Below are 23,201 nucleotides of genomic sequence, written 5' to 3'. Positions count from 1 at the left end.
AGGAAGTGATGAATCCATATACAGCACAGATTGGAAATGGAAAAAAAAGTGATTATATAAAATGACTAGATGAACCTGCACACGGCCGACTCTGGCAGAAAGCTTCTTGACAGAAAGCTTTCTTCCAGAAAGCCCTTTCTGGCTAAAGAAAAGTCCTGAAAACTATCTTCTCCATGTGCTGTTTCCAATTATATAAACACTTCATCCCCTTGAAATTATAAAGTTCTATCTGACATTTTACCCAAATAGTTATTTACATATTCTTATTAACATTACCACTTATTAACATCATGTGAGGTCTTCTTTTAAGTTCAATGCAATTTTGGGCTTTTTATTTAGAAAACAAAAAGGTTCTGCAAAGCCAGACCACTGATGTAAATACAGACAGATGACATGTCTCTACTTCCTCCCACTGTACAAAACTGAAGCCAAAATATCCCAGATATGACAGCTGCCATCTTGTGCAGGTGACATCTGTTGGCTCAATCATGAGCAGAGCTCAGCTGTTACCCCATTTTAATATCATGAAATAATTAATTAAAACCAAACTGATCAGAAAAATTAACACTTGAATAAACATCAGTGTGATAATAACTACCTAAATTCACAGAAACAATCTTTGGGAAAAATGTATTTGATGGGTACTTTGATGTTTTAGTTTGACCCATCTCCTACTTACTAACATTGGGGAAGCAGGATTTATGACCTAAACTGCAACCAGCCACCAGGGAGTGACCAACATGTTTTGACTTCACTTTTAGGGAGCACTCATGTTGTCTGTTTCTATACATACAGCCAATAAGTCCAACTATAACATGGTTCTATAAGGTTCTAGCTGTAGCGCCAATCAGTATTTAGGCAGCACTCAAGAGGACCTATCAGGTTCTCCTTCTTTGGCATGTTGCTCCACTGCTCAGTGACAGTGAGACAAGGAGCAGAGAATACATGAGAAAATGTCACACAATGCAGTGTTTATAAGAAACCTGAAGATCAAGCATTTTATTGATGGCCTTGTGAAGGACAGCAGAACAAATGACAGGCAAGTTCGGTCTTTATTTAAAAAATCATTTTAGATCTTGTTGATTTATTCAGTTGTTAGCTAGGTATTAGCTGACACTAGCTAATGTTAGTCTACAGCTAATGCTAACATGAAGAGATAAACACTATGGATAGTTTGTTTTTCTCTATGATTGGAATAAAGATCTTTTAATGCCTTCCTCTTAATGTTAGCATTAGTTGCGGGGTGGGTAATTAGCACCAGCCAAATTCAGGTAAATATGAAAGTGGCTGGTAGATTTCAGACACAAAAATGATTAAGTATAGAATTGCTGGTGAATCTGAACATTTTTCTGTCACTGGCTGGTAGATGTTCACATTTATTAATCTAGTTTTCACCCTGGCTGCTAAACTGCAGTAGAAATGTAGTGTTAGCTGTCTAGCATGGTAGCTAATAATGAAAATAAACTTCTCAGCATCTCTTCAAAAAAAAAGTTAATTTGATAGAACAGGATTTTCCTTTTATAAATTTAGAATATATTTAGGGTGTCTGTCATTTTCATGTATAATTCGATGGCTTTGGTGTATTTTTTCATCTGTTATAGTGAGCTCTGTGGATAGCAAAATGAGTTTAGCCTTATCTTTCATGAAGTGGTCACTCTATAGGACTACATCAACATTGTTGGACTCTACCTCAGTCTGAACGGAGGTTTTTAATCCACGTCTGTTGTCATATCTCTGTGAGTGTTTTTTTAATTTCTCGCCTTTATGTACTATTATTTTCAGAACTTGAAAGTAGCCCTTGTTTTTTTTTCCCGACTTGAACAGTTGTAAACCATAGACACTGCTGCAGTGTTGGTGGTTGTTGCTAACTTGCCTCAGGTTGAACATAGTGATATGCAAAGAACCCATTGGCAGCAGCTGTATACAAAAGGTGTCAATAGATCCTACATTTCCCATGATGCAACTCCATAGCATTTTTCACCCCATGTTCCTAACTGAGGCTTTCTTATCCTGTAATCCTTATGACATCACTATGACATCCGCAGGATTACTTTTCAGACCAACAAAGCTTCAGAAGACAGTGTTTTCACAGGCTGAGTAAAATTAATCATGAGTTGTAGACAGATCTAATGTGCAAAGTATGTGAAGTGTCCCTTTATGTTTCAGTTGTATACTTCATAAAATGTGTTTTTTAAAAGGCCACAGGGTACATGTTCATGTTTATGTTCTTGTAAACGTTCCCAGCGCTGGCAGTGAGCGGAGCAGAGCTGGTGTCCAGCGGGCAGAGCAGTGGGTGGTACGAGGTTCAACAAAGATTTGACTTAAGACGAAAGAAAAGCGGGAGAGAGCAGAATTAAGACACCGAGGGAGCATGAGTGGGCAAGAGGAGGAAGGAACATCGAAAATCTACTTTATTTCATACTTACATAAAGTTGTGCTACATAACCCTGAGGTTTAGCAGTCATGTCTGTGGAGCTACAGTTGTGTGATGACCAGACTTAATAGGGAGTTCTAACACTGATTCAGTAACACAGTTTATATACTAAATCATTTTGCTTGAGGGATTTCAAATTATTGGGTGGGGAGGAGGGCTGAATTTTATATTTCGAACATTTATGACAAACAAAACAAAGAGGAGAGGAGTCACTCTCTCACTTTGAATACAGAACTGCTGAATTAACTGTTTTACAGACACTGAACTGACCCTTCACTAAGCCCCACCTCCAAACAACAACTGTCCAATCATAGGTTAGCAACCGTAACTAGGACTTTTAGGCTTTCCATTTAATTAAATGAGAATAAATTAAATTATAATGCTCACAAGGTGAACCTTTGGCACAGACTAAGTAAAGATGGACGACATGACAGCTCCCCGAAAGTGAAGCCACAACAGCTTGATCATTCCCTGGTGTCTGGCTGCAGTACAGATCATAAACCCCACAACTCCATCTTTACTCTTCACAGTCAGTGAAGGGTAAAGATGAACTAAGATGAAGAACATAGTAAATGCCATAGCTACCAGCTTAACATCACCATGTTAGCATTATCAGAGAGAGCATTTGATGCTAACACTTAGCTCAAAGCACGTTTGCAGATTGCTGTACCACGTCTCACTCTCCTGCATGTAGAAGAACCTACAGTGAGCGGGAGACTCTCACAAAATGTGAAAGGCTGCAACTAGAGCCAGTTTGCAATGGTCCATTCTGGGCTACTGCAGAAACTAAAGCTGGCTACAATGGCAATTTTCAAATAGCTAGAGGTGCAATATTTGTTAAAGGTGAAATGTGTTTCAAAATACCATTTTACATTAAATATTGTCAGGCTGTGGAGTTGGCCCACAAAGTCATTATCATATATTCCTAATGATATTCTACAGACTTAATAAAGTATCTTTGTTTGGTAGAAATACCTGCAAAGATCACAGCATAATCATCTTAATGTGTTCAATGAAAATAAGAACAAAGATGTAAAAATTATCATTCCCGAATATTGACAATCTTATCGCAATAGCAATATCAGTCAAAATAATTACAATGAGATCATTTTTCTGAATCATTCAGTCCTTGTAGAAACATTGTGGCTCCATATGGTGTCTACAGTGAAAGAGAACCTGCTCTCTCTGTAGATATAAAGGGCTCACTCTAAGGTGACAAAACCACAGTGATTCTTATTTTCAGGTGATTATACACTGATGAACATACTTGCCAACCCTCCTAATTTTACCAAGAGACCCCTGTTTTTCATTGCCCTTTCCTGGTTTCCTCCCAGAATCATCTCAGAATCAATCAGAATCATCAACTAGGGCTGTCAGGCTTTCCATTTCTCTCCATGTTGAAGGTGAGCAGGAGGCTCTGAGAGGAGTGATACTCTGTTTTTCATGAATCTGGATGGTGGTGTCTTTTTTGTCGTCTCTCAAAAATGTGAATGGATTAAACTCTGTCTTCATCTGCTCTAACATAAGCTGCAAACATTACATGCCCAGCTAACTAAGACTAATTTACTAGCTGCAGTAACTTTACCTCCAGAGAAATGTGTTAGTTACCACTGCATCTGCATTTGTTCTGTGGGGGATTGAGGAGGAAGATGTGGGCTGATGAAGAATCAAAGTGGGTCGACAATGATGCATCTCTCTTTGGCTCACTGTCTCAGGTCAAAGCCAAGTTAGCTCAGCCCTTATCCCACCTCTATTACTGTAGCAATTGCGGTCTGGTTGGTCTGGCTGGATGACCTGTCTCAAGGTCCACTGCACTAATAGACTCCCTGCACTTCGTTTTCCAGCATTAATGAGTGTATTTCTGTCATCCATCATGTAAATATACCTGTCGCCTTTCACCATCCAACCAATGTTTGCCTAGATGAAAGCTAGCTTTAGCCTCAGTCTGTAAGCATTAACGTTATATCATATACACAGTTGCTAGGTAACTTTACACATACACTTTCCCAGGGTTCTTGTTATAGTGTACACTTCCACTGATGTCGACCTCCAGTACAGTATTGTAAGTAATACATTGACCTCATTCAACCACACTTCAAATAATACAGACTATCCTTTTAAATTATAGTAGTATCAAATCCATTCAATCGTACAGTTGATTCTTTTTTTCCTGCCACTCAACTGTATCAGATTGGGAGTGGATTTAAATGACTGGCCAATATATTTTTTGAGAAGAAATCAAAGATCGGTCACTGCTGTCTTACCCTGCTGAGATCTTCCATGTGCCAGAAACAGGTAGTAGCTCTGGTTTAAGCTGAACCTGTTCTCCAGCTGAGGGAGGATGATGTTTCTATGGAAACGACACTGAATGACCCCATCTGCCAGCCTCCAGGCCTGACCCCACAGATCCTCCTGCAGACACACAGAGAGGTCAACACTGACGACTGACTGACTGTTCAAACATACAGACACTGTTGATGATTTGTGTGTGTGTGTATGTGTGTGTGTACGTATGTACCTGTGTTTCCTGCTCAGGGTGTGTTCTTCCAGCAACATGTGCAGCACTGATGGTGAGTCTGCCTCCATCATTCACACACAGGTAGATGTCATCATTCCCCTACAGTGGCAGAGAAACACTTCAGTCAGTTTTCAGAGGTGGGACAACACTGTATTTTTGACAGGGTTTTGATTCTTACAATTAAATTTTATTGGGAAAAATATATTTTTAAAACATCAAACTCTTCCAACATCCTTGTGATTACATTTTTTTTATTTAAATTGAATTTATTTGGCTGTGTCAACTACGTCAGACACAAAAAGTCATAGCATCATAATATAAAACATAAAGGAAATGCTAATGGTTGTATTAAATACAAGATTATTTAATTAGCTGCATAATCAAAAAGTTTGACATTTATAATTTTTATTAAGAAATAAATACCATTATAATATTGCCCACTTACAATTTCTGTTGATAATGTAGTTTGTCTTTGTGACAAACATGTAACATCATTTATAACACAATATTATATTAAATGAATAACTTCTCGAGTTGATGTCACGTACAGGGGCGTGTCCAGACTTTTTTCACTAGGTGGCACAAGTGTTTGTTTGTTGTATTCAATTGAAAAAAGTGCTCATTTCAAACACATTATTCAACTATTAGAGAGAATTAAGAGTTATGTCACCTGTCAGCATACATGTCAGCTCTGTCAGATACTTTTTTTTTTCATTTCACAGCATAGTCATAGTGAGTGGCCATTTTATTTTTTAAAGGTGCTCAGAATTCTCTTAATTGGGGGTTACATAGTCCCAGAATTGTTTTTAGGCTACCTATACTGTACTATATACTATATAGTACAGTAAAGGTACTATACTATACTATACTACTATACTATACTGATTATTTTATGACATTAAAGGTGGAATATGTAGAAACTGCATGTGCAAAAATGAGTAGTGCTCACTAGCACTCGGGACAGTGAGTTAAGTGGCTGCCTGTCTCACTGCCCCAAACTGTATTAACATTTTGCTTAGTTTAAAGTGTTATAACAATCTATGCCTTCTACACGATCATGAATGATTTCTTACAACTCAAACAGACACTTACTCTTTCAGCAAAAGATTCTGCATTAATCTGAACTCTAATTAATGTGAAACAGACATGCAAAACAGCTCCTCCCAGCGAGGACAGTGAGAGAGAGAAAGATGTGAGGAGAGACGCGAGGACAGAGGAGACAAAGCTGCAAAATAAAAAATCCTCGGTTCCTTTCAGCATCACTCAGAAGCGACAGCAGCTGGATCAGTGCATTTGATAAAAGACTTCTGTGCAGGATACTCTGGTGTATCCTCGTCTGAGCTCCTCCAGAAGAATCCTCTTTCCTCGTCTCCTCCAAGTGCATTTAAGCAATTGGAAGATCCTTCATCATGGCAGAGGAAACAACTTCCAGGTTGACGGGAAAGAGAGGAGACGAGGAGGCAGAATTCAGTGTAATGAAAAGCACTCCATGTTTCTGTCTTTTTCTTTGGACATCCACTGACTTCTGGTCCATGACCTCGGACCTTCTCCCAGTGGATGCTGGGAGTGTTTTTCAGTTTGCTGTTCTCAGATAAATGAAGTTGTCTGTTTCTAGTGTTCATCACTCTCTTTTCCAGGCTCCGTGCTGTTTCACTGATGTAACCACTGAGCCATCTCCATGACAACTGAGCACTGATGGAGGTCACATAATGTGGCTGAAAGCTCCAGACATTTTCCAAAAAGTGAACTGTGTCCCAAGATATTTTTTCTTTTATCATTATCCTGAGCGAGTCATTGTTAAAATTTAAGCAGTTCTTTCTACAAAACATGTACAATAAATCCTTAAGCTGCATATTGATGGCACTGTAAACAGTTTTTAAAGGACCTATTAACAGCCAGATCATCTAAACAAATGCATACATTTTTTTTAAAGAAATAAGTAAATAAAACCCTAAATGTAGATTCCTAAATGCACTGTATTCAGTGCTACCACCATAAATGTGTTATTTTTGCTAAGTGCTCTATATCTATAGATACATAAGTATCTACATGTAAAGTTCAGTCAGACAGCCATCTGACAGTCAGAATCTGTCCCTCATTTATATTTTAAATTTTAATCCTGTGCTGAGCCAAGTGCAATTAAAATTTCATCCTGTATACACTTGTGTATATTGAATGACAGTAAAGTTTCTGTCTGTCTATTTCTCTTCATTGTGTGGGCTCTGTAGTCCAGCATGTTGCATTTGAAATGAAACAGTGATCATGAGATTTCAGCCTGGTCTCATTCCCAACTCATCACATACTGCTGATGTCACCGCTTCCAGCTACGCATACAGACAAGTGAGGTAGCTGTTAGTGGCTGAAAGTGACTAGCTGGGTTTTTTAAACGACTGACTGCACACCCACTGGCGGCTGGGTGAGACACAGTGGGCTGTTGGCGTAGAATAAAGACGCAGAAAGCCCACATCTGGAGGAGGTGGGGTGGATGAATGGCTTAAACAAACACAGGATTTCCACCCAGGAGACTGTGGTGAAATCAAAACGCCATTTGCATCATATCTGAGTTTCAGAGACCTCTTCCACATCAGTATGATCAACTCCTCCCTGAAAAACCCTGTTGTCTGAGACATGTCTTCTGCCCTCTGGTGGAATATCAGTGCACTGCAGGCAGCAGCCTGCGTCTGAGTGCAAAATCCAACATGGCTGCCTTCACATAGTGAGTCGCACTTTTTTGTCAGGGAAATCTTTGCTAATTTTGAAAGCATTACACTGAGAATTCACATTCATATATGTAATACTTCAATATGAATATTTACTTTAGAGACGCCACCAATAATTACTTAATATTTGTAGTAAAAATATGTTGAAAATGGACATATCAAATATGAGACAGCAGGTATATGAGATAATTTCTCTGTGAATCCCTCAATCATTATTATGTAGAATTTAATGATGCAGCTTTATTTCACGTCAGGCTTTACAGGGTTAAAAGCTGTAAGGAATATATCATTAAGTGCATCATGTGACTTTAGTCATATGACTTTTGTCTTATGAGTCATTTCAGTGACTAAACTTTCCCAAACGGGGACTGTTTCATAGAGTTAATCACAGCTGCAACAACAATTGCAAGGAAGGATACATTTCAAATCTAGAACATTACAAGCTGCTTTGGGAAAAAAAGTTTGTGAAATGGAATAAATATTTCATTTGAAGTAAATGAGCTGAAGGATGTAAAAACACTGGTATGAGTCATACTTTTAGCAAAAATCTCTTCCTACACTTCAGTGTGAGGCACCAGAAATCACTTAGTTTGATAAACATGACCCAGAACTTGTCTGCGTTTAAGAGAAGTTTTTTTTGTTTGTTTTTTTTTTTTTGTGGTGTTAGCAGTGGAGGCCAGTACATCCCATTATGAAACTCACCATCCATTTGTCCAGAGACAGGGCGAAGGACACGTACCCTTCAGCAGGTCCGCTGAGTTCAAACATCACGCTCGATCCTTGTTGATCGGTGGTAAATGACAGGAAGAAACAGTGAGGATCTGACTCTGGCTGACAGCCAGGTGGGTCTCTGAGGCAGGATTTACTGTGGCCACATCCCACTGAACTGAACTGGGGACGGAGAAGACAACAGGTTAGACATGGAGACGGCAGTCATCTGGTTATTCTAGAACATCAGCAGCCCATCCTTTGAACCATCTCTCTGGAACTATTTTTTTACTGAAGAAATAAAATGTTGACAGTGATGCCTGTTGTATCTAAAGCTACACTGTATACCAGGGGTTTAAGTAACTAATTACAAGTACTAAAATTACTGTAATTAAGACGTTTGGGGGGGTATTTGTACTTTTAAAGTCTGTATGCATTACACTGAGCAGAACAGAGGAGAAGAGTTAGGAGCAACTTAGACTGAAGATTAAGAGACACAGAAGTTCCTTTGATTGAATTCCTGTGATTGATAATGCATCAAACATCAGCGGTTAAAAAGTAACTAATACTCTGAAAAGTTTTTAAGGAAAATATTTTGTACTTTTACTTAAGTATTTTTTTTATTGAGTAATATTTGAGTAATTTAACAATACTCGTACTTGAATACAAATTTTTAGTTATCTTTCCACCACAAAATACAACCTTAAACATGACCATAGCTTTGCATCAAAATCTTTGTGACATTGTTAGTGTCAAAAATTATGAAAACTTCACAAAATAGTTGCTGCTGTGATGCACAGTAAGGTGTGGCTCCATTATGTGATTTACGAAATTACTAAAGTAATTTACTTTACTTGGGAGGTCTTCCTACTGTAGACAACCTGATCTTCCTACTCTTATAAATTCAGGTAGATTTTGTCTCTTTTATTTACATTGTTTCTATACATTTCTATTATCTTTGTAAATTTGAATTGAATTATAGCATCTCTGTGTGCTCTTGTAATTAAACTAACAGCACTAAAGCTCTGAATTTAGCCAGTTATTTCACATTGCAAATACCCACTTACTTTGCTATGGGATTTGCAGTAATTATCAGATAACATTAAATTTTACATATTAATATTACAAACTTTATTTAAAGATTTTGATTGTGACAAAGGAGGTACTAGATACAATGAAATATGTGCCGATCCCAGTCTGGGAGCTCCCCGATATTCTGGCAGAATCCAGTGAAAAATACTTTCTGGGGAGGAAAATTTAATTCTGGCATGTTAGATTAGTATTTAACCTTTTGTTCTGTTGTGTGTATTATCACGTCACCTATGTGTCCACATGAGGAAGGCAAAAGGCATTCAAGTGAAAACATCACACTATTTCATTAACTAATTTCTTTTGAGTGGATTAAAAATATTCCTGCAACTGCAGTGTTTAAATTGTGGTTTTATTAAGGTTCCTACTGTAATTATTCTATAAATGTTACTTTAACATCTGCAGGGAATATACTGACAGGCTTCATAACCTATAGGCCCACTGAATAAAAATGTTTCTAACACCCCCCCCCCCCCCCCCCTTTTTTTCACATATTGTATCCTGACTGTGTGAATGATTTTCTTTGCCTCAATAAAATATATTTCAAAACATTTATGTTGGGAGTTGAATCATGATTTTTGCCACCAGGGGGCATCACCTACCTGCTAAGACAGCTCCCAGACTGTCTGTCAGAGGTGATGAAAAGAAACACATCACCTGTTACCTGTCTTATCATTTCCATTTTCTTACAAAACAAAATGATTGTCTTACTGCAGGCCTCATGACTCAGTGCCTGTTACACTTTCATGACTTTTGTATCACACTAAAGGTCGAGTTATTATTTGTTGAATTGAAAATGTTGCAGACAACTTTTTAAATTGTCTGTGCTGATGTGAGATACTGACCGGGGTGTTCAGAGGTGTGGGGCTGTTGGTCGGAGCAGGAGCAGCAGTGGATGGAGCAGGAGTCCCTCCTTTGATAAACACCACAGGACCTGCGATCCTCACCCAGTACACTTTATACTGATGCACCACCGTCACACTGCAACAACACACCAAACACACCTTCAGATAGTAAAATATGGAAACATCATTGGCCAAAAAGCTGTGTGATTACACACACTCACAAGTATCAAGACCTGTCAGTTCATTTGGAACATCTGATTCTAGTCATGTGTTTTATTTGTACTGACATGTGGCAGTCAAAGGTGTAATGTGTACTCACAGAAACTGGACTCTTTGTGGAGGGTTTTCTGGAGGTTTCCACACAGCCTGAATGCGAGTCTTTCTTGTGCTGCTCCTGTGGCTCACCGCAGATCCCTGCAGATGACGGGGATTGACAGACACAAAGAACCACATCATGTTCATCATAGTGAGGCTGTGAGCTACTTACCTGCAGCTTTAGTTCATGCTTACACACAGTAAGTCATAATTAAGTGCAGTAAGAGGGTGACAGCAGCATTTTCTACTTCAGAGGGCTCAGTGGAAGATCCCTCCTCCAGTGTGTGATGAACAGAGAAGCTGCCTGACTGTTCAAAGCACCAACTGTGGCATTTGTGTCTCTACACAGACATCATTAGACACACCAACACCAGACTTACACTACAAGCAGCTCTCTGCCTTATATACCCTCCCTGCTGCAGGTTAGTAGATGGACAAAACCACTGAGGTGAGAAAAACAGCTTATGAGATAATAAATGTTCACAATTCCTATCAATAAATCAACAACAGGTACACTCAAATAATCACATAAATGCTGATTTTTTTATTTGTGTGATGGATTGTTTGTTCCCCCTTCATCTGAATGGTTTGCTCCTGGAGCATTTAAACAGGTGCTTAGTCCCACCTCGCTCTTTTGTCTCCGCCTCCTGCTGAGGAACCAGGAAGAGGTGAGTACAGTTTTGAGTTAGCCATTAGCTTGATAACTGTAGACAAAACTGTATTAGGGGGTGGAGGAAGCCTTATAAAGCTTTGGGCCTTTCTTTATATTTGCACCTACAAACATTTGAAGCTTTTGGATGTCTGGTGGCTTGTTGAATTTGTAGCATCTCTTCAAGACTGGGACTGAAGCTCCACAAACCCTCACAGATATGAATAGTTTTAGTATCACATGTGTGCAGTTAAAGTCCAAGAATGTGGCTGTGTGTTATTAAATCTGTAGGCCTAGTGTTTTACAATAAATAATAAAACCAGACAAGGCAGATAAATCTCCCTTGTAACACCAGAAATTAAAGTGATGACAATTGTGACACTGTTCATTTAATTTCCACTTTTTTGGATATTTTTTAAAGTGTGTCAACTGTCCATTCTATTCCCATTATCACAGAGCATTTTCTCCTGTTTTTTTTTTCTTTTTTGCATTATTTAAAAGCATGTGTCATACAGGATGAACCACACCTCTTCACTAAGAGTTTCTGTCTTTGAGAGTTTTTCTAAATTACTCCTAAGCAGGACTCCTTGCAAGAATTTTTTAGGCCAAGGTAAGAACTCTCTGAGAATATTCTATTCAGACCCAAGTTGACAAATATTGAAGTTCCCCTTTAAGAAAAATGAAGTGTAGCAGGTGAGACTGCTGTGTACCTGAGTGTGTCCACACAGGAGCAGCTGGGACTCCAGTGGATCAATGAGGACAAAGAATCCCACTGCTGAGGAGGTCAGTTTCCCAGCATCCCTAGCTTCTATCAGGAATCCTCTAAAGTACATGGATGTGGAGGAGGCCACTTGTAAAGATACTGTGGATGAAGAATAAGAGGAGAGACAGCTGTAAGCTAACAGGAAGTGCGATGTGTCATCACAGTGGGAACTCCAGTCCATCAGCCTACCTGTGATGTTGTCCCCTGGACTGAGTGTGGATGTGTCCACAGTGATGCTGTATGGAGGAGGCTCTGGGCTGGGATCATAACCATGCTGAGGCACCATGTCTTCACAGGCGACACTCACTTTCCCATTACTGTACCCTGAGACTGGGTCCACACAGCCAGTCAGCACTGCCAGCACGAAGCATGAACGCCACATCGCTGATGTCTACACCGAGAGCAGAGGAGACACAGGAGCCAAACAGACCGGTAAAAATACTCTCCACAAACTTATTACACATGTTATTAAAACATGAATATGTCAATAGAACATGACACAGCAGAGGATCAGGGCCACCTGAATTTTGAAATTAAAATTCTAACTTTAATTACAAGTTTAACTCAACTTTCTGACTCGAAGTATGAATTTAAACTTGGAACTAAAATCTTTTTCCATATGTGGCCCTGCTCTACACTGTTTTTTGCATAATTCTTACTGTAATCTCATAATTTTTACTTCAAACTGAAAACTCAAATAAACATGGCTGCTCTGAATTTGTTCTCTGAATTCCAATTTTAAAGTCAGATTTCTGACATTTCGAATAAAGTTTAATCCCAGTTTTCTGACCCAGACCACAAATAAATGTTTGACAGTCAATATATAGCCTGTACTATACAAACACTAAGATTAAACAACTGTAGAGTTGCAGATTGTGTAACACAACTTGGCAAAGACAGAAATAATGCTGTAATATTAACACGTATAGCAAACAGAAACAGCCTTCCAGGATAAATGTGGAAGTGAGTGTGCAGCTGACTCACTGGCTCACATTATATTTGTAGAGACAGCAGAGGGAGGCTGCACAGAGGCTGACACACTGTCATCAGCTCTGCAGATAATCAGTCAGCTACAGATCACACTGAGCTCAACACACTGTCTGAGATAACAAACCAGCAGGTCACACTGAGCGGCTCCATGCCAAACCAAAAGTCAAGAAACCCTCAACTGCCAGTTTTGACAGAAAGAAAGTGAACCAAAGAAAATCAACCTCTTTTAGTTGGGATTGGTGTTTATTTTAAAATAACAATAATAATTATTATTATTAATACAACTTCTTTGTTTTCTCAATTTTATTTTGGTGTTAAAAGTCAGGTTGTATTCATTCCATCTGTCAGCAGAGACACACACCATGAAACTGAAAACAAGCGCTGCAATATAACACACCTGATCAAACAGTGAAATGTGACTGACTGTCTTGTTTTGAGGAGATTCTGATGGTTTGGTTTGATAGATGTTGATGTAAAGTTTGTTTAAATATGCTGACACCCTTTAATGCATTCATTTCTACAGGGTGTTCCACAATGGTACAGTGTCTAAAAGTAATATCCAGACAAACTTAAGAAAAGAGTTCACTTTATGTGTTTTAAATTTCAAAGATTTTAAACTGGACAGAATGTTTTCCACTGTATTACTATTGTAATAAATTTTATTCAAATTGTACAATAACTCTTTTTTAATTCCTTACCATTATGGTACAGGGTTGTTATAAGATTATGCACCTTAAAGTTTACCCCCAAAAAACAATTTTTTGAAAAAAATCCTCAAATCATGTTTACTTGCTCCATTTTATGACAAAATCATTATATTTTTTATATCTCAAGGCTATCCAGTGGCTATCTTTTGTGGAAAAACAGATATTCAGTTCTAGTTTTTCTTATCCTTTATTTTTTGTGTTAGTAGTGTTAGTAGTGTTGCTGAAGTCTTAACGTCTTAACGTTAACTTTAGAATAACTTTGTCTCATGCTCCTTTGTCATATTAAACTAAATACACTGTAAGAGACCTTCTTCTGTCTCACAGCTGTGAGACACTTTAACAAGTTCAACTCAGTGTTTGGACTCACCTCCACCCAGTGCTGAGGTCTTCACCCTGAATGCACAAACTAATGTTGACACTCAGAGGGTATGGCTTCTGCTGCCTTCACTTTCCATGGAAGAAAATCAGACATTTCAGTTCTCTTCTTGGAAATATATTTTCCCTCAGCTTCATAGTGATTGACTCCATTTCTAAAACCGTTTTCACAGCAACAGTTTTCATGGTTGATTGGTTTCCAGTGAGCCAGTGACTGTTTGACCTAAATAGAACAGAACCTTAATTAGTATCACTGGTAACACTTGTGTTTAATATAGTGTTTCATGTCAAAATGGCTGCTGTGAAAAAGGTTGTTTCAAATTTTTCTGGTAATAAATAAAGTGAGTGATGTCTTCATTTTACATAATTTTCTAATCAGTGCTTTATGGTGACAACTGAAAATACTCATACAAGTATGAGAGATTGTTTCATTGTTTGCTCTGTTAGAACACACACTTTTCTGCAAAATGTGATAATCACTCAAGTGAAATGTATTTTATTTTTTCATTTTCTCTGTACTAGAAAAATGTGATCATTTTAACTGATATTGCAATTACGATATTTATTAGAGGATTTTTATTTATTTTTTTTCAGGAATCTGTGCTAAATGATGTTTTCTTGAGTCAGTAGGATCTGATGTGTAGGACAGAACATCTCTGCCTGACATGGTTCATTCATTTAAAGGATTTTGAAATTTTTTACCAAGTATGAAGCAATAAATCATAGGTCTCTTGGATTTAACAGGAAAATGTGAAGTCCACTCTTTTAGATTTTTTAGTTTGCAGTACCAGGACTGCACCAGCAGGAGGAGGTAGTGCTACACGGATAACATGCATGCTGTGAGGGAGACCTATTGTTAGTGAGAAGGATGTCAATTTTAGATGAATGCAGACTGTTACAGGCTGATACTTGGCAGAAAAGCAGGAGATATTTGTGTATGATGTTAGCTGGTCTGTATGAAACCTGACCTAAAGCAATATAGAAGTTGGTGGTTTGAATGTAAAGAAATTCAACCGAAGAGACACCTCCCTTCCTCAGCCCGAGGAGGACAAAATGATCCTATATCTCACAAATTAAGAAAAGATTAGAGAAAACTCCAAAACATGACTGTAGATGTAAAATCTCAAAATATACCAGCGCACACTGAGCTGGCTTTACTGTGACTTTAATGAGAACAAACAAACATATTTCGCCCAAGGCTTCTTCAGGGTTTCTCAGCAAGATTACACAAGCTCTCACAGGTGTGATGAATATAAACTGATCATCTGTCTGTTAATCACAATCATTTCACTTCATTTTTACTTCATGGGCTAATTCTTGTAACTGTTTATTCTTCCTATATTTTTTGATAAATGTAATTTCTGTTAAACTGTCATACTATTCAGATAAATGTTTATTTTATGAAAAATGCTGAAGCACTAAAAAAAAGAATGAAATGATCATGACAATTAGTCACATTATCAATGTATATTTATCACACCGGTGAGTGCTCATGTCATTTTTCTGAATGAAACTGAAGAAGCCACTGGTGAACCGTGTAGTTCACTCTTAATAAGTCACAGTAAAGCCATTTATTGTACCGTGGCTTATTTTGAGATTTTACTAAAGATGTTGCTACAACTGACCAGCACCTGATCCCTTATACTGGCTGTGCAGGGTGAGTGCTGTTTACTATGAATATATTTGTTTTTCTTCATCTTTCCAACCCCATTAATTACCTCATGACCCCTTAGATTTATCTTGTGACCCTTTGGAGGGGGCCCGAACCCTAAATTGGGAATGACAGGACATAAATCACAACCAGCTCACCAAAATCCCATTTACATACTGTCGTATCTGTCAGACCCTCCACCTCTGCTCAGCCTGCAGAGTCTGTGTGGTTGTATGAGTGGAGACAGGTGTGCCAGAGGTGGAGCAGAGCTTCACCAGCTGCATCCCTACAAACACCTGAATCTGCCACAGGCACCCTGCAGGATTGTGGTGCCTGTTCATTCTGTGTTCTAGCCTTCTCTCTTAAAATTGTTTATTGTCACTTTTACTTAGACTAACTGTGTTTCTCCTCCTCCTGCAGTTTTGTCTGCTTCTCCTCCAACCCCTTTCTCCAGTACTTCATGTGCTCAGCTCAGCTCTCCACGCTCAGCTCAGCTCAACCCTCCTGCTCATCTCAACCAACCATCAGCCCACCTCCCTGCTGCTCAAATCCAGCTTTGCAATAAACAATCCACATTATTCCAACCTCAGTCACCTGCATCGCTGTGTTAATACCGATACCAAACAGTTATATAATTATCAAAATGATTGGTGATTAATATATTAGACCATTAATACTCAATAAATTGTTGCATGTCTACTCTTGTTTGTGTATTTTCCCACATTTGCCCCCCCCCCAAAAAAAAGTGAAACAACTTATATAGATAATATAATAATACAGTACAATGAATACATAAATAAGATAATTGCAATACTAGTACTGATGTGAGAAGAGAAACATCAATAAGCATAACAAGAATAGACAAAAAGGATATTGAATGCAAGAAGAAAAAAAGTGCAGAACAGTGCAGATGGTGCAACAGGCAGCATGCATCAATACATTAAAGGGTGTGAAATGAGTAATGTAATGTGCAAAAACAGTGTAAAAATATAAAGAACAGTGCAGAGTCTACATGTATAGTTACTATTGTAAAATTACCACAAGTGAAATCAGAATCCACATGGATAGTAATGACATATTAGATGTGTTAAAAGTAGTGCTACCACACAGTTATGAAATGTATAAAAACTGTGCAAAACCGTGATCTGTGTACAGTAGGCGGAACAATAAATTAGTCTGTAATCAGTGATGGGTAACCATCCTGCAGCCATGTTGATATGACATTGTGGGGGTACCATGATACTAGCTAAAGTCCCGTTCCATTTAGTGTAACAGAATCTTTCCAGTGAACCAACATGCACAATAGCAGCACCCTTGACTCTGTTTGACATGAATGGGACAACCTTAATGCTGAATGTTGGCCATGTCCAGCCTACTGACACTCAGCAGGGAAGAGAAGAGAGGAATAAAGATCTGCATGTACTTTTCTCATTGACATATTAAGAAAGACACTGCAGAGGATGAAGTGACACAGTGAAACGTTTTTTTTTTTTTTTTTCAATTATGTGGCACATCTTTCAAAATCCTTTAAATGGAGCACCAGAAAGACTCTGCTGGACCAGAGAAAGTGTCTCGTACATGACCATAACAATACTCTGCTGCCATCATGTGGCAAAGAGCATCACTTACACCCCCACCACAGCTAATACTCTCTATCTGTTGTTGGTGTTTCTATGGCAACAGTCTTCTGTTACCTGGTGCAGGTGAGAAGCAGCTGGGGCAAACAACAGAGCAGAGGAGCTGTGGGAGGACGACGCCAGGACAAACATGAACAGCCTCTTGTCCAGGTCTGAATCTGCTTTTATATTCATCCAGAGACACAATAAACATAGAGGCAGTTTTAACCACTCCAGGGGAGCTTTGTGTGGAATTTTAACAAGCTACCTTCTTCCAAATATGTTACAATAAAACATAACCTGATTTGTCCCAGCAGGGATGTGCAGGTGAAGAGCATGGAGCAGACGGTGAGACACGCTGAGAAGTACCTGGGTGAAATCTGTTCCCTGCTGGGGTCCTACACTAGGAAGACAGCCAAGCTGAGAGACAAGGCAGACCTGCTGGTGGTTCAGCTCTTTGACTTTGCCAACACAGAGGACCCTGAGCTCCAGATTGGCCTGAAGAACCTGGCTGAGGACCTGGCCATGGTGCAGGACTACAGGCAGGCTCAGGTCAGGGAGACTCTAGTTATCATGCATTAGTGTGCTCTGTTTTCTTCAGCATCTGTCTTTTTAACACAGTTATTGTCATAATGAATGCTTTACTGTTGCAGGTAGAGAGACTGGAGACAAGAATTGTTGCTCCTCTAAAATCCTACAGAGACATAGTCAAAAATAAAAGGGTAAGTTTGGATACACGTGTGTTTGGTCTGAATATCATTAAAGGATGACCCCCTTTCCAACAACTATTATTGGAAATGCATTGTTGAAGATACAAATGACATTATAGAGCTTTACACACTGCAAATTCTTAGCCCAGGGCTATCTTTAACCCTGGGCCAAGAGTTAACTCTGGGATAACTTAGCCCCCATTCACAAACACATTGTAAGGACAAGGTTAAGCTAAGCCAAAGGTTATATGATTCAGAGTGCATGTCTGCTAGCCCTATGTTAAATGTTCATTTGTGCAGCAATGTGATCTTTAAGCCCTGTTTCACAGTGGCAGATTTTGGTCCTGGGTTCAGTCAATTTTCAAGGATAAACTTGAGGCTATCCCTGGTCCCTGGTTCCACTTTGTAATTTGCCAGGATTGTGCCAGCTTTCTTAGTCTGGGGCTAACAGCTCCTTAACTTGGGTTTAACACCTCTATCTACCCCTTGTTGGTGCTGGTCTGGGGCAGGGTTAGACCCACATTTGCAGGTTTATGAGGAAATATAAGGAAAATCAACTAAACAAGGGGCTAAATGGTGCCAGTGTGAAATGGGGTTAAGTAGTCACATCATTTTTGAACAGAAACATTTGTTGCTGTTCCAATGAACATTTACCCCAGGGCTAGTAAAAGTGCAGTGCGAATTGTGTGTCCCTGGACTAATGTTAACCCTGGGTTAATTATGTGTGTGAAAAGGGGCTTAAGTTATCCCAGGGTGAAACTCTGGCCCAGGACTAATGAGACCCTTACATCAAGAATATGCGGTGTGAAAGGATCCACACCGGAACAATCCTGGCACATGGCCAGGCCTGCTCTGCAGCAAGGATAGCCCCAAGTTTGCAGGGATAACATTTGAAAATTGATTTAACATGGTTTAAATCATCACAAATCATAGCCCTGGGTGTAGGTTAACTGTGGGTTAATGTTGTGTATATGTGACAGATGCTAAGTTATCCCAGGGTCAACTCTTCCCCCAGGATAGGCAGTGTGAAAACCCCTTTAGACTGGTCCTGACGGGAAGGTCTCTTGGTGAAACCATAGAAGATAAATTAAAGCAAGAATACTTCAGGAGAATGTTAATCCCACATAGCTTGTCCATCAGTCACACACTCTCTCTTGTCTCTTGGAACATGATTTTCTCTGACAGTTAGCATTTTTCAGAATGTCTGTTTGTCTTTTGAGCTCCTTATCATCATGACAGGTGTAATTCTTAGCAGCTTGACAGATAATTCAGACCATTTCTGCAACAAATGCTGTTATTTCTCATTTGAGATCAGTGTTACACATGTTGTGTGAGCTGACAGTGTATCTTCATTGTACCATCCAGGCAGATCTGAAGAAGTTCAACGCTGATCTGAACAAAGAGCTGAAGGAGCTGCAGAAACTTGAGAAAATCCGACTGAGGAACCCAGCAGATCGACAAAGCATTGTATCCTTATATACAGTCTATGCATATATGCAATTTACATGAATGGTCATAGTATATCTGCTTCTATATAGGACAATGTCTGTTGTATTATTTCACATTTAAGGCATCAGATATTAAGAATGTTTGCAGTTTATACACATTTACACTTGAGATATTTTCTTGACAAGACCTTCAGTCTCAGGTAATGTAAATGATATTCTGATGATCTCATGAATATCATCACATGACTGACCCTGTGAGCAGCTGATACACACTGTGAGGTAAAGCTTTGTGGACTGTATCTATTTTAATTGACAGGCAGAAGTAAGTGCTCAGAAGGCTTCTAACAATGCCCAGCGCAGTGTCAGACAGCTGGAGGAGACCATCACAGACTTCCAGAGACAGAAGCTGGAGGACATCAAAGTCAGACACACACAGACACACACACACACACACACTGAACACATAAATCCTCCGTGTTGCACTGACAACAAGAATTCTTTGTTTTCTGACAGAGGATCTTCACAGACTTCATCACAGTGGAGATGCTGTTCCACGCTAAAGCACTGGAGGTCTACACACACACATACCACAACCTGGAGGCAATGGACACTCAGAAGGATCTGGAGGTAGCTGTGCTGTTAATGAAACAGCTGATAACACCTGAAACATTCCTGATAGAGACGTAACTGCAAACATAAACCCACTGTACACTGTTCCTTCTCTGCACTGAACAGACACACAAACACAGAGGAGCATTTAGGAACTAAAGTGCCAGATATTTTTCTTAGGAGATGGTAGAGCAGAAAACAGAGCCAAAAGAGAGTTGACATCAGACTTAACATTCATCAGAAACAACACCCAAAATGAATGAAAATGTGTTGCTGTGCTGGATGTGTGAAACAACAGCTGGGTAACGCTTCAGTTTCTAGGTCCTGTAATTTCATGGTAAAATGGTGGTAATTACCAAGTAATATATTTCAAATTTCTTAGAAATAACCTACAAATAAGCTACAAATTACATGGTTAATTAACATGTGGTTGGTTACAAAGTGAAACATTTGAAAGTTCTCTGAATTAACCTGCAAATTACCCCCACATTGAAAATTTGGCATGAAAATGACACTTGTGAATTAAATTTCTATTTTAGAAATTTCAAATATATTACTTGATTATTACCACGTACCACTGAAATTATGGGACCTGGGAATTGAAGGGTTACCTCACAACTGTTTGCTGCTGAGCCACATTGATGGAAAAATACATGATACATCTTAGAAATGAAGTTAAAATAAAGAAGAAAAAAAACACACTATAGTTTCCTCAAGTCTGAACCATCTTGTCTTTTTTGTTGTTGTTTTTCTTTGTTTTGTTTTGTTTTGTTTTTTGCAACCAGAGCATGTGCAGTAGTGATGAGAGCGTAGAGCTGGTGGGTGACTTTGTGAGTTGGGCGGTGCTTGGTTTTGGTTCGTCTGTTCAGCAGGAAATAATGGTGGCCTGCCTGGCCACAAAGTTTCTCATTTTAAAGCTCACTAAAACTACAGTCACTAAGATATGTTTGTGAAAACATAATAGTGAGAAATAGTAACAGAATCAGAACTTCTTTCATCCCCTTGCATCTTTCACATCGTCTTCATCTTGTTATGTTTTGTTACATCGTTTTCATCTTGTCTGGTCTTTTATGCCATTTTCGTTTTTGCTACGTCATGTTACATCATTTTCTTCTTGTTACATCTTTCATGTCATTTTTTGTGTTGTTACATTGTTTAATGTTTTTTTTTATCCTGCATTAAAACTGTAGTAGCAAGCCGGCTTTGAAAATGTAAGGAGTAGAAATTATAGATATTTGTAATAAAATGAAGGGAGGAAATAGAGTAAAAGAAATACTCAAGTAAAGTACAGATACCTGAAAACTCAAGTGACAAAGTATCTGTACTTAGTTAGTTCCCATCTCAGTATTTACCACATAGTGTAACTGCAGTTTCAAGCTTCATCATCAGGTGATAAATGAATGACAGTTTTAAAGTAAAGCTTAGTTTGTCTTATTTTCAGAGTAAACCTGACTCTGTCTTCCTGACTCCACAGCTGTTCAGTGGACGGATCAAGATGTCCGACTCCCTGGCTGGGCGTCTGGACACCCCCCTGAGCAGCTACTCTTCTTCCCTCATGAGCCGCTACCCCAGTCCTCCACTGACCTCCCCCAAACACCACAGCCTCAGGTCAACGCTGGCCTCTACCATGGGTCACAGCCACAGAGCACACAGCCAGCACCCACCCACAGCCAGGAGGGTGAGCCCTGATCTCTTTGTTACCATGGTGACGAAATGCTGAAGGTTACCGCTCACTCACACCTTATTTCATTTACAGTCTCGCAGCAGTTTACAACGCCAGGCAGGCATGGAGGAGGAGGAGGAGGAGGACGAGGGGGATGAAGAGGATGAAGAAGAAGAGGATGAAGAGGAGGATGAGATGTATGAATCAGAGGAAGAGGAAGGTCAGCAGACCAGCAGGCAGTCTTATGCTGCTCAATATGCTGAGAAGCGCAGATGGCAAAAGTAACAAGCTGTTCATAGAAACACATACAGTAGCCTACATTATATATACAGAGACATTTATACACAGTTCTGTGGCTGTGGAGATGACAACACTGTGTTGTTATGTAGTTTCATCCATGCTGAAATAGATACACCACTATAATCATCAGCACCTCTTGTTATTACTGTTATCACCAAGATGCATCCTTTACCAGTCATCACAATATTAATAATGTAACACTGAATGCACTGAAAATTGTTTTGTCCAGGTTTATTTGTAACTGCTCTATTGCTCATTATTTCTGACAGAAAGGAGTCAGCTGAGCCAAAAACAAGGTTCCAAAAATAAACCTGGATAGATCAGCATCATTTGATGTATTATATTTCATGACAAGTGTGATAGAGAAGTGATGGAATTGAAGGAAAACTCACACCGATCATCATAAACAACAATGAAACAACACATTCATAACACTAATGTAATATTGTTCTTTGTAGTTCAAGAAGTCAAACCTTTCTAGAGAGAAATCATTTGACTGACAGGTTTTAATTCACTGATTCAAACCCAAATGAACATATTTCAGTTTTATCTGAACAGCCTCCAGTTCCATTTTTAATGTTATATTGGTCTATATATGATATTTGATTTTTAATATGAAATATCATATATGGATGAGTATTTCTATGCTATTGGGCTATTTGAACAAAAATTGACTACCCAAATGTTTCTTTTGTATTTTTACTTTGTGATTCTTTCTGTTGTTGTAAATTTATTATTTACACATTGACTTAAGGAATATTTTTGCTTTTTACTTAATTTTTAATATTAAACTTGAAAGTAGTGTTAAGCTCATATGTATGGTATGTATTTGTCATTAGTCATTTCCAGAATATCACCATGGTAACTGTAACTGATACTGAACTCATAACCTGGTAAGGAGCAGGTTATGTTCTGAGTTTCAGATTAAATCGGCTGTAAAAAGTGTTGTTTTTAACTAATCCTTTTCCTGATGATGTTCTTTATGAATGATATATGAGTGAAGTGTGTATGTAAAGTTGCTGAGTTGTATGTTAGTAATGCCACTGAACAAAAACATATTACAGCAACACAAACTGTGTGCATCGCATTGC

The 23,201-nt window shown here is 38.8% G+C and overlaps 2 protein-coding genes and 1 long non-coding RNA gene across 4 annotated transcripts in view; 2 read left to right on the top strand and 1 right to left on the bottom strand.

Moving 5' to 3' along the window:
* frrs1b (ferric-chelate reductase 1b) overlaps positions 1-12,423 on the bottom strand; it is a 31,296-nt gene extending 18,873 nt beyond the window's left edge. For both annotated transcript variants that reach the window (XM_084746725.1, XM_084746726.1), the window contains exons 1-7: positions 12,231-12,423; positions 11,989-12,140; positions 10,634-10,728; positions 10,315-10,450; positions 8,375-8,563; positions 4,953-5,051; positions 4,699-4,846 (exon numbers count right to left, since the gene is read on the bottom strand). In XM_084746725.1, coding sequence (XP_084602851.1) covers positions 4,699-4,846; positions 4,953-5,051; positions 8,375-8,563; positions 10,315-10,450; positions 10,634-10,728; positions 11,989-12,140; positions 12,231-12,423 — 1,012 coding nt within the window. The remainder of the gene's footprint in view (positions 1-4,698; positions 4,847-4,952; positions 5,052-8,374; positions 8,564-10,314; positions 10,451-10,633; positions 10,729-11,988; positions 12,141-12,230) is intronic.
* On the top strand, positions 12,335-16,462 carry LOC146307187 (uncharacterized). Its single transcript, XR_014772685.1, has 2 exons — positions 12,335-12,473; positions 16,185-16,462. It is a non-coding gene; the product is annotated as an uncharacterized LOC146307187 (long non-coding RNA).
* Positions 16,463-17,516: 1,054 nt separating this feature from the next.
* Positions 17,517-22,937, top strand: LOC146307186 (CBY1-interacting BAR domain-containing protein 2-like). Its single transcript, XM_084746727.1, has 9 exons — positions 17,517-17,551; positions 17,695-17,932; positions 18,034-18,102; positions 19,456-19,557; positions 19,733-19,738; positions 19,855-19,959; positions 20,052-20,165; positions 21,622-21,825; positions 21,904-22,937. Exons 1-9 carry the CDS (start codon positions 17,532-17,534, stop codon positions 22,093-22,095), a joined length of 1,050 nt encoding a protein of 349 aa, XP_084602853.1. The 5' UTR covers positions 17,517-17,531; the 3' UTR covers positions 22,096-22,937.
* Positions 22,938-23,201: the final 264 nt, after the last annotated feature.

The sequence above is a fragment of the Lutjanus erythropterus genome, chromosome 21 (genome assembly GCF_056507025.1).
Source record: "Lutjanus erythropterus isolate fLutEry1 chromosome 21, fLutEry1.hap2, whole genome shotgun sequence".
NCBI classification, from domain to species: Eukaryota; Metazoa; Chordata; class Actinopteri; order Lutjaniformes; family Lutjanidae; genus Lutjanus; species Lutjanus erythropterus.
The sequence above is the reverse complement of the archived record's forward strand: the minus strand, read 5'-3'. Positions and strand labels throughout refer to the sequence as shown.

Excerpts from the sequence above, each read along its gene's own strand:
- LOC146307186 (XM_084746727.1), top strand. The coding sequence starts at position 17,532 with ATGAACAGCCTCTTGTCCAG. Across the intron at positions 17,933-18,033 it reads AGGACTACAGGCAGGCTCAG|GTAGAGAGACTGGAGACAAG; the intron begins GTCAGGGAGACT and ends TTACTGTTGCAG. Across the intron at positions 21,826-21,903 it reads ACCCACCCACAGCCAGGAGG|TCTCGCAGCAGTTTACAACG; the intron begins GTGAGCCCTGAT and ends TTTCATTTACAG.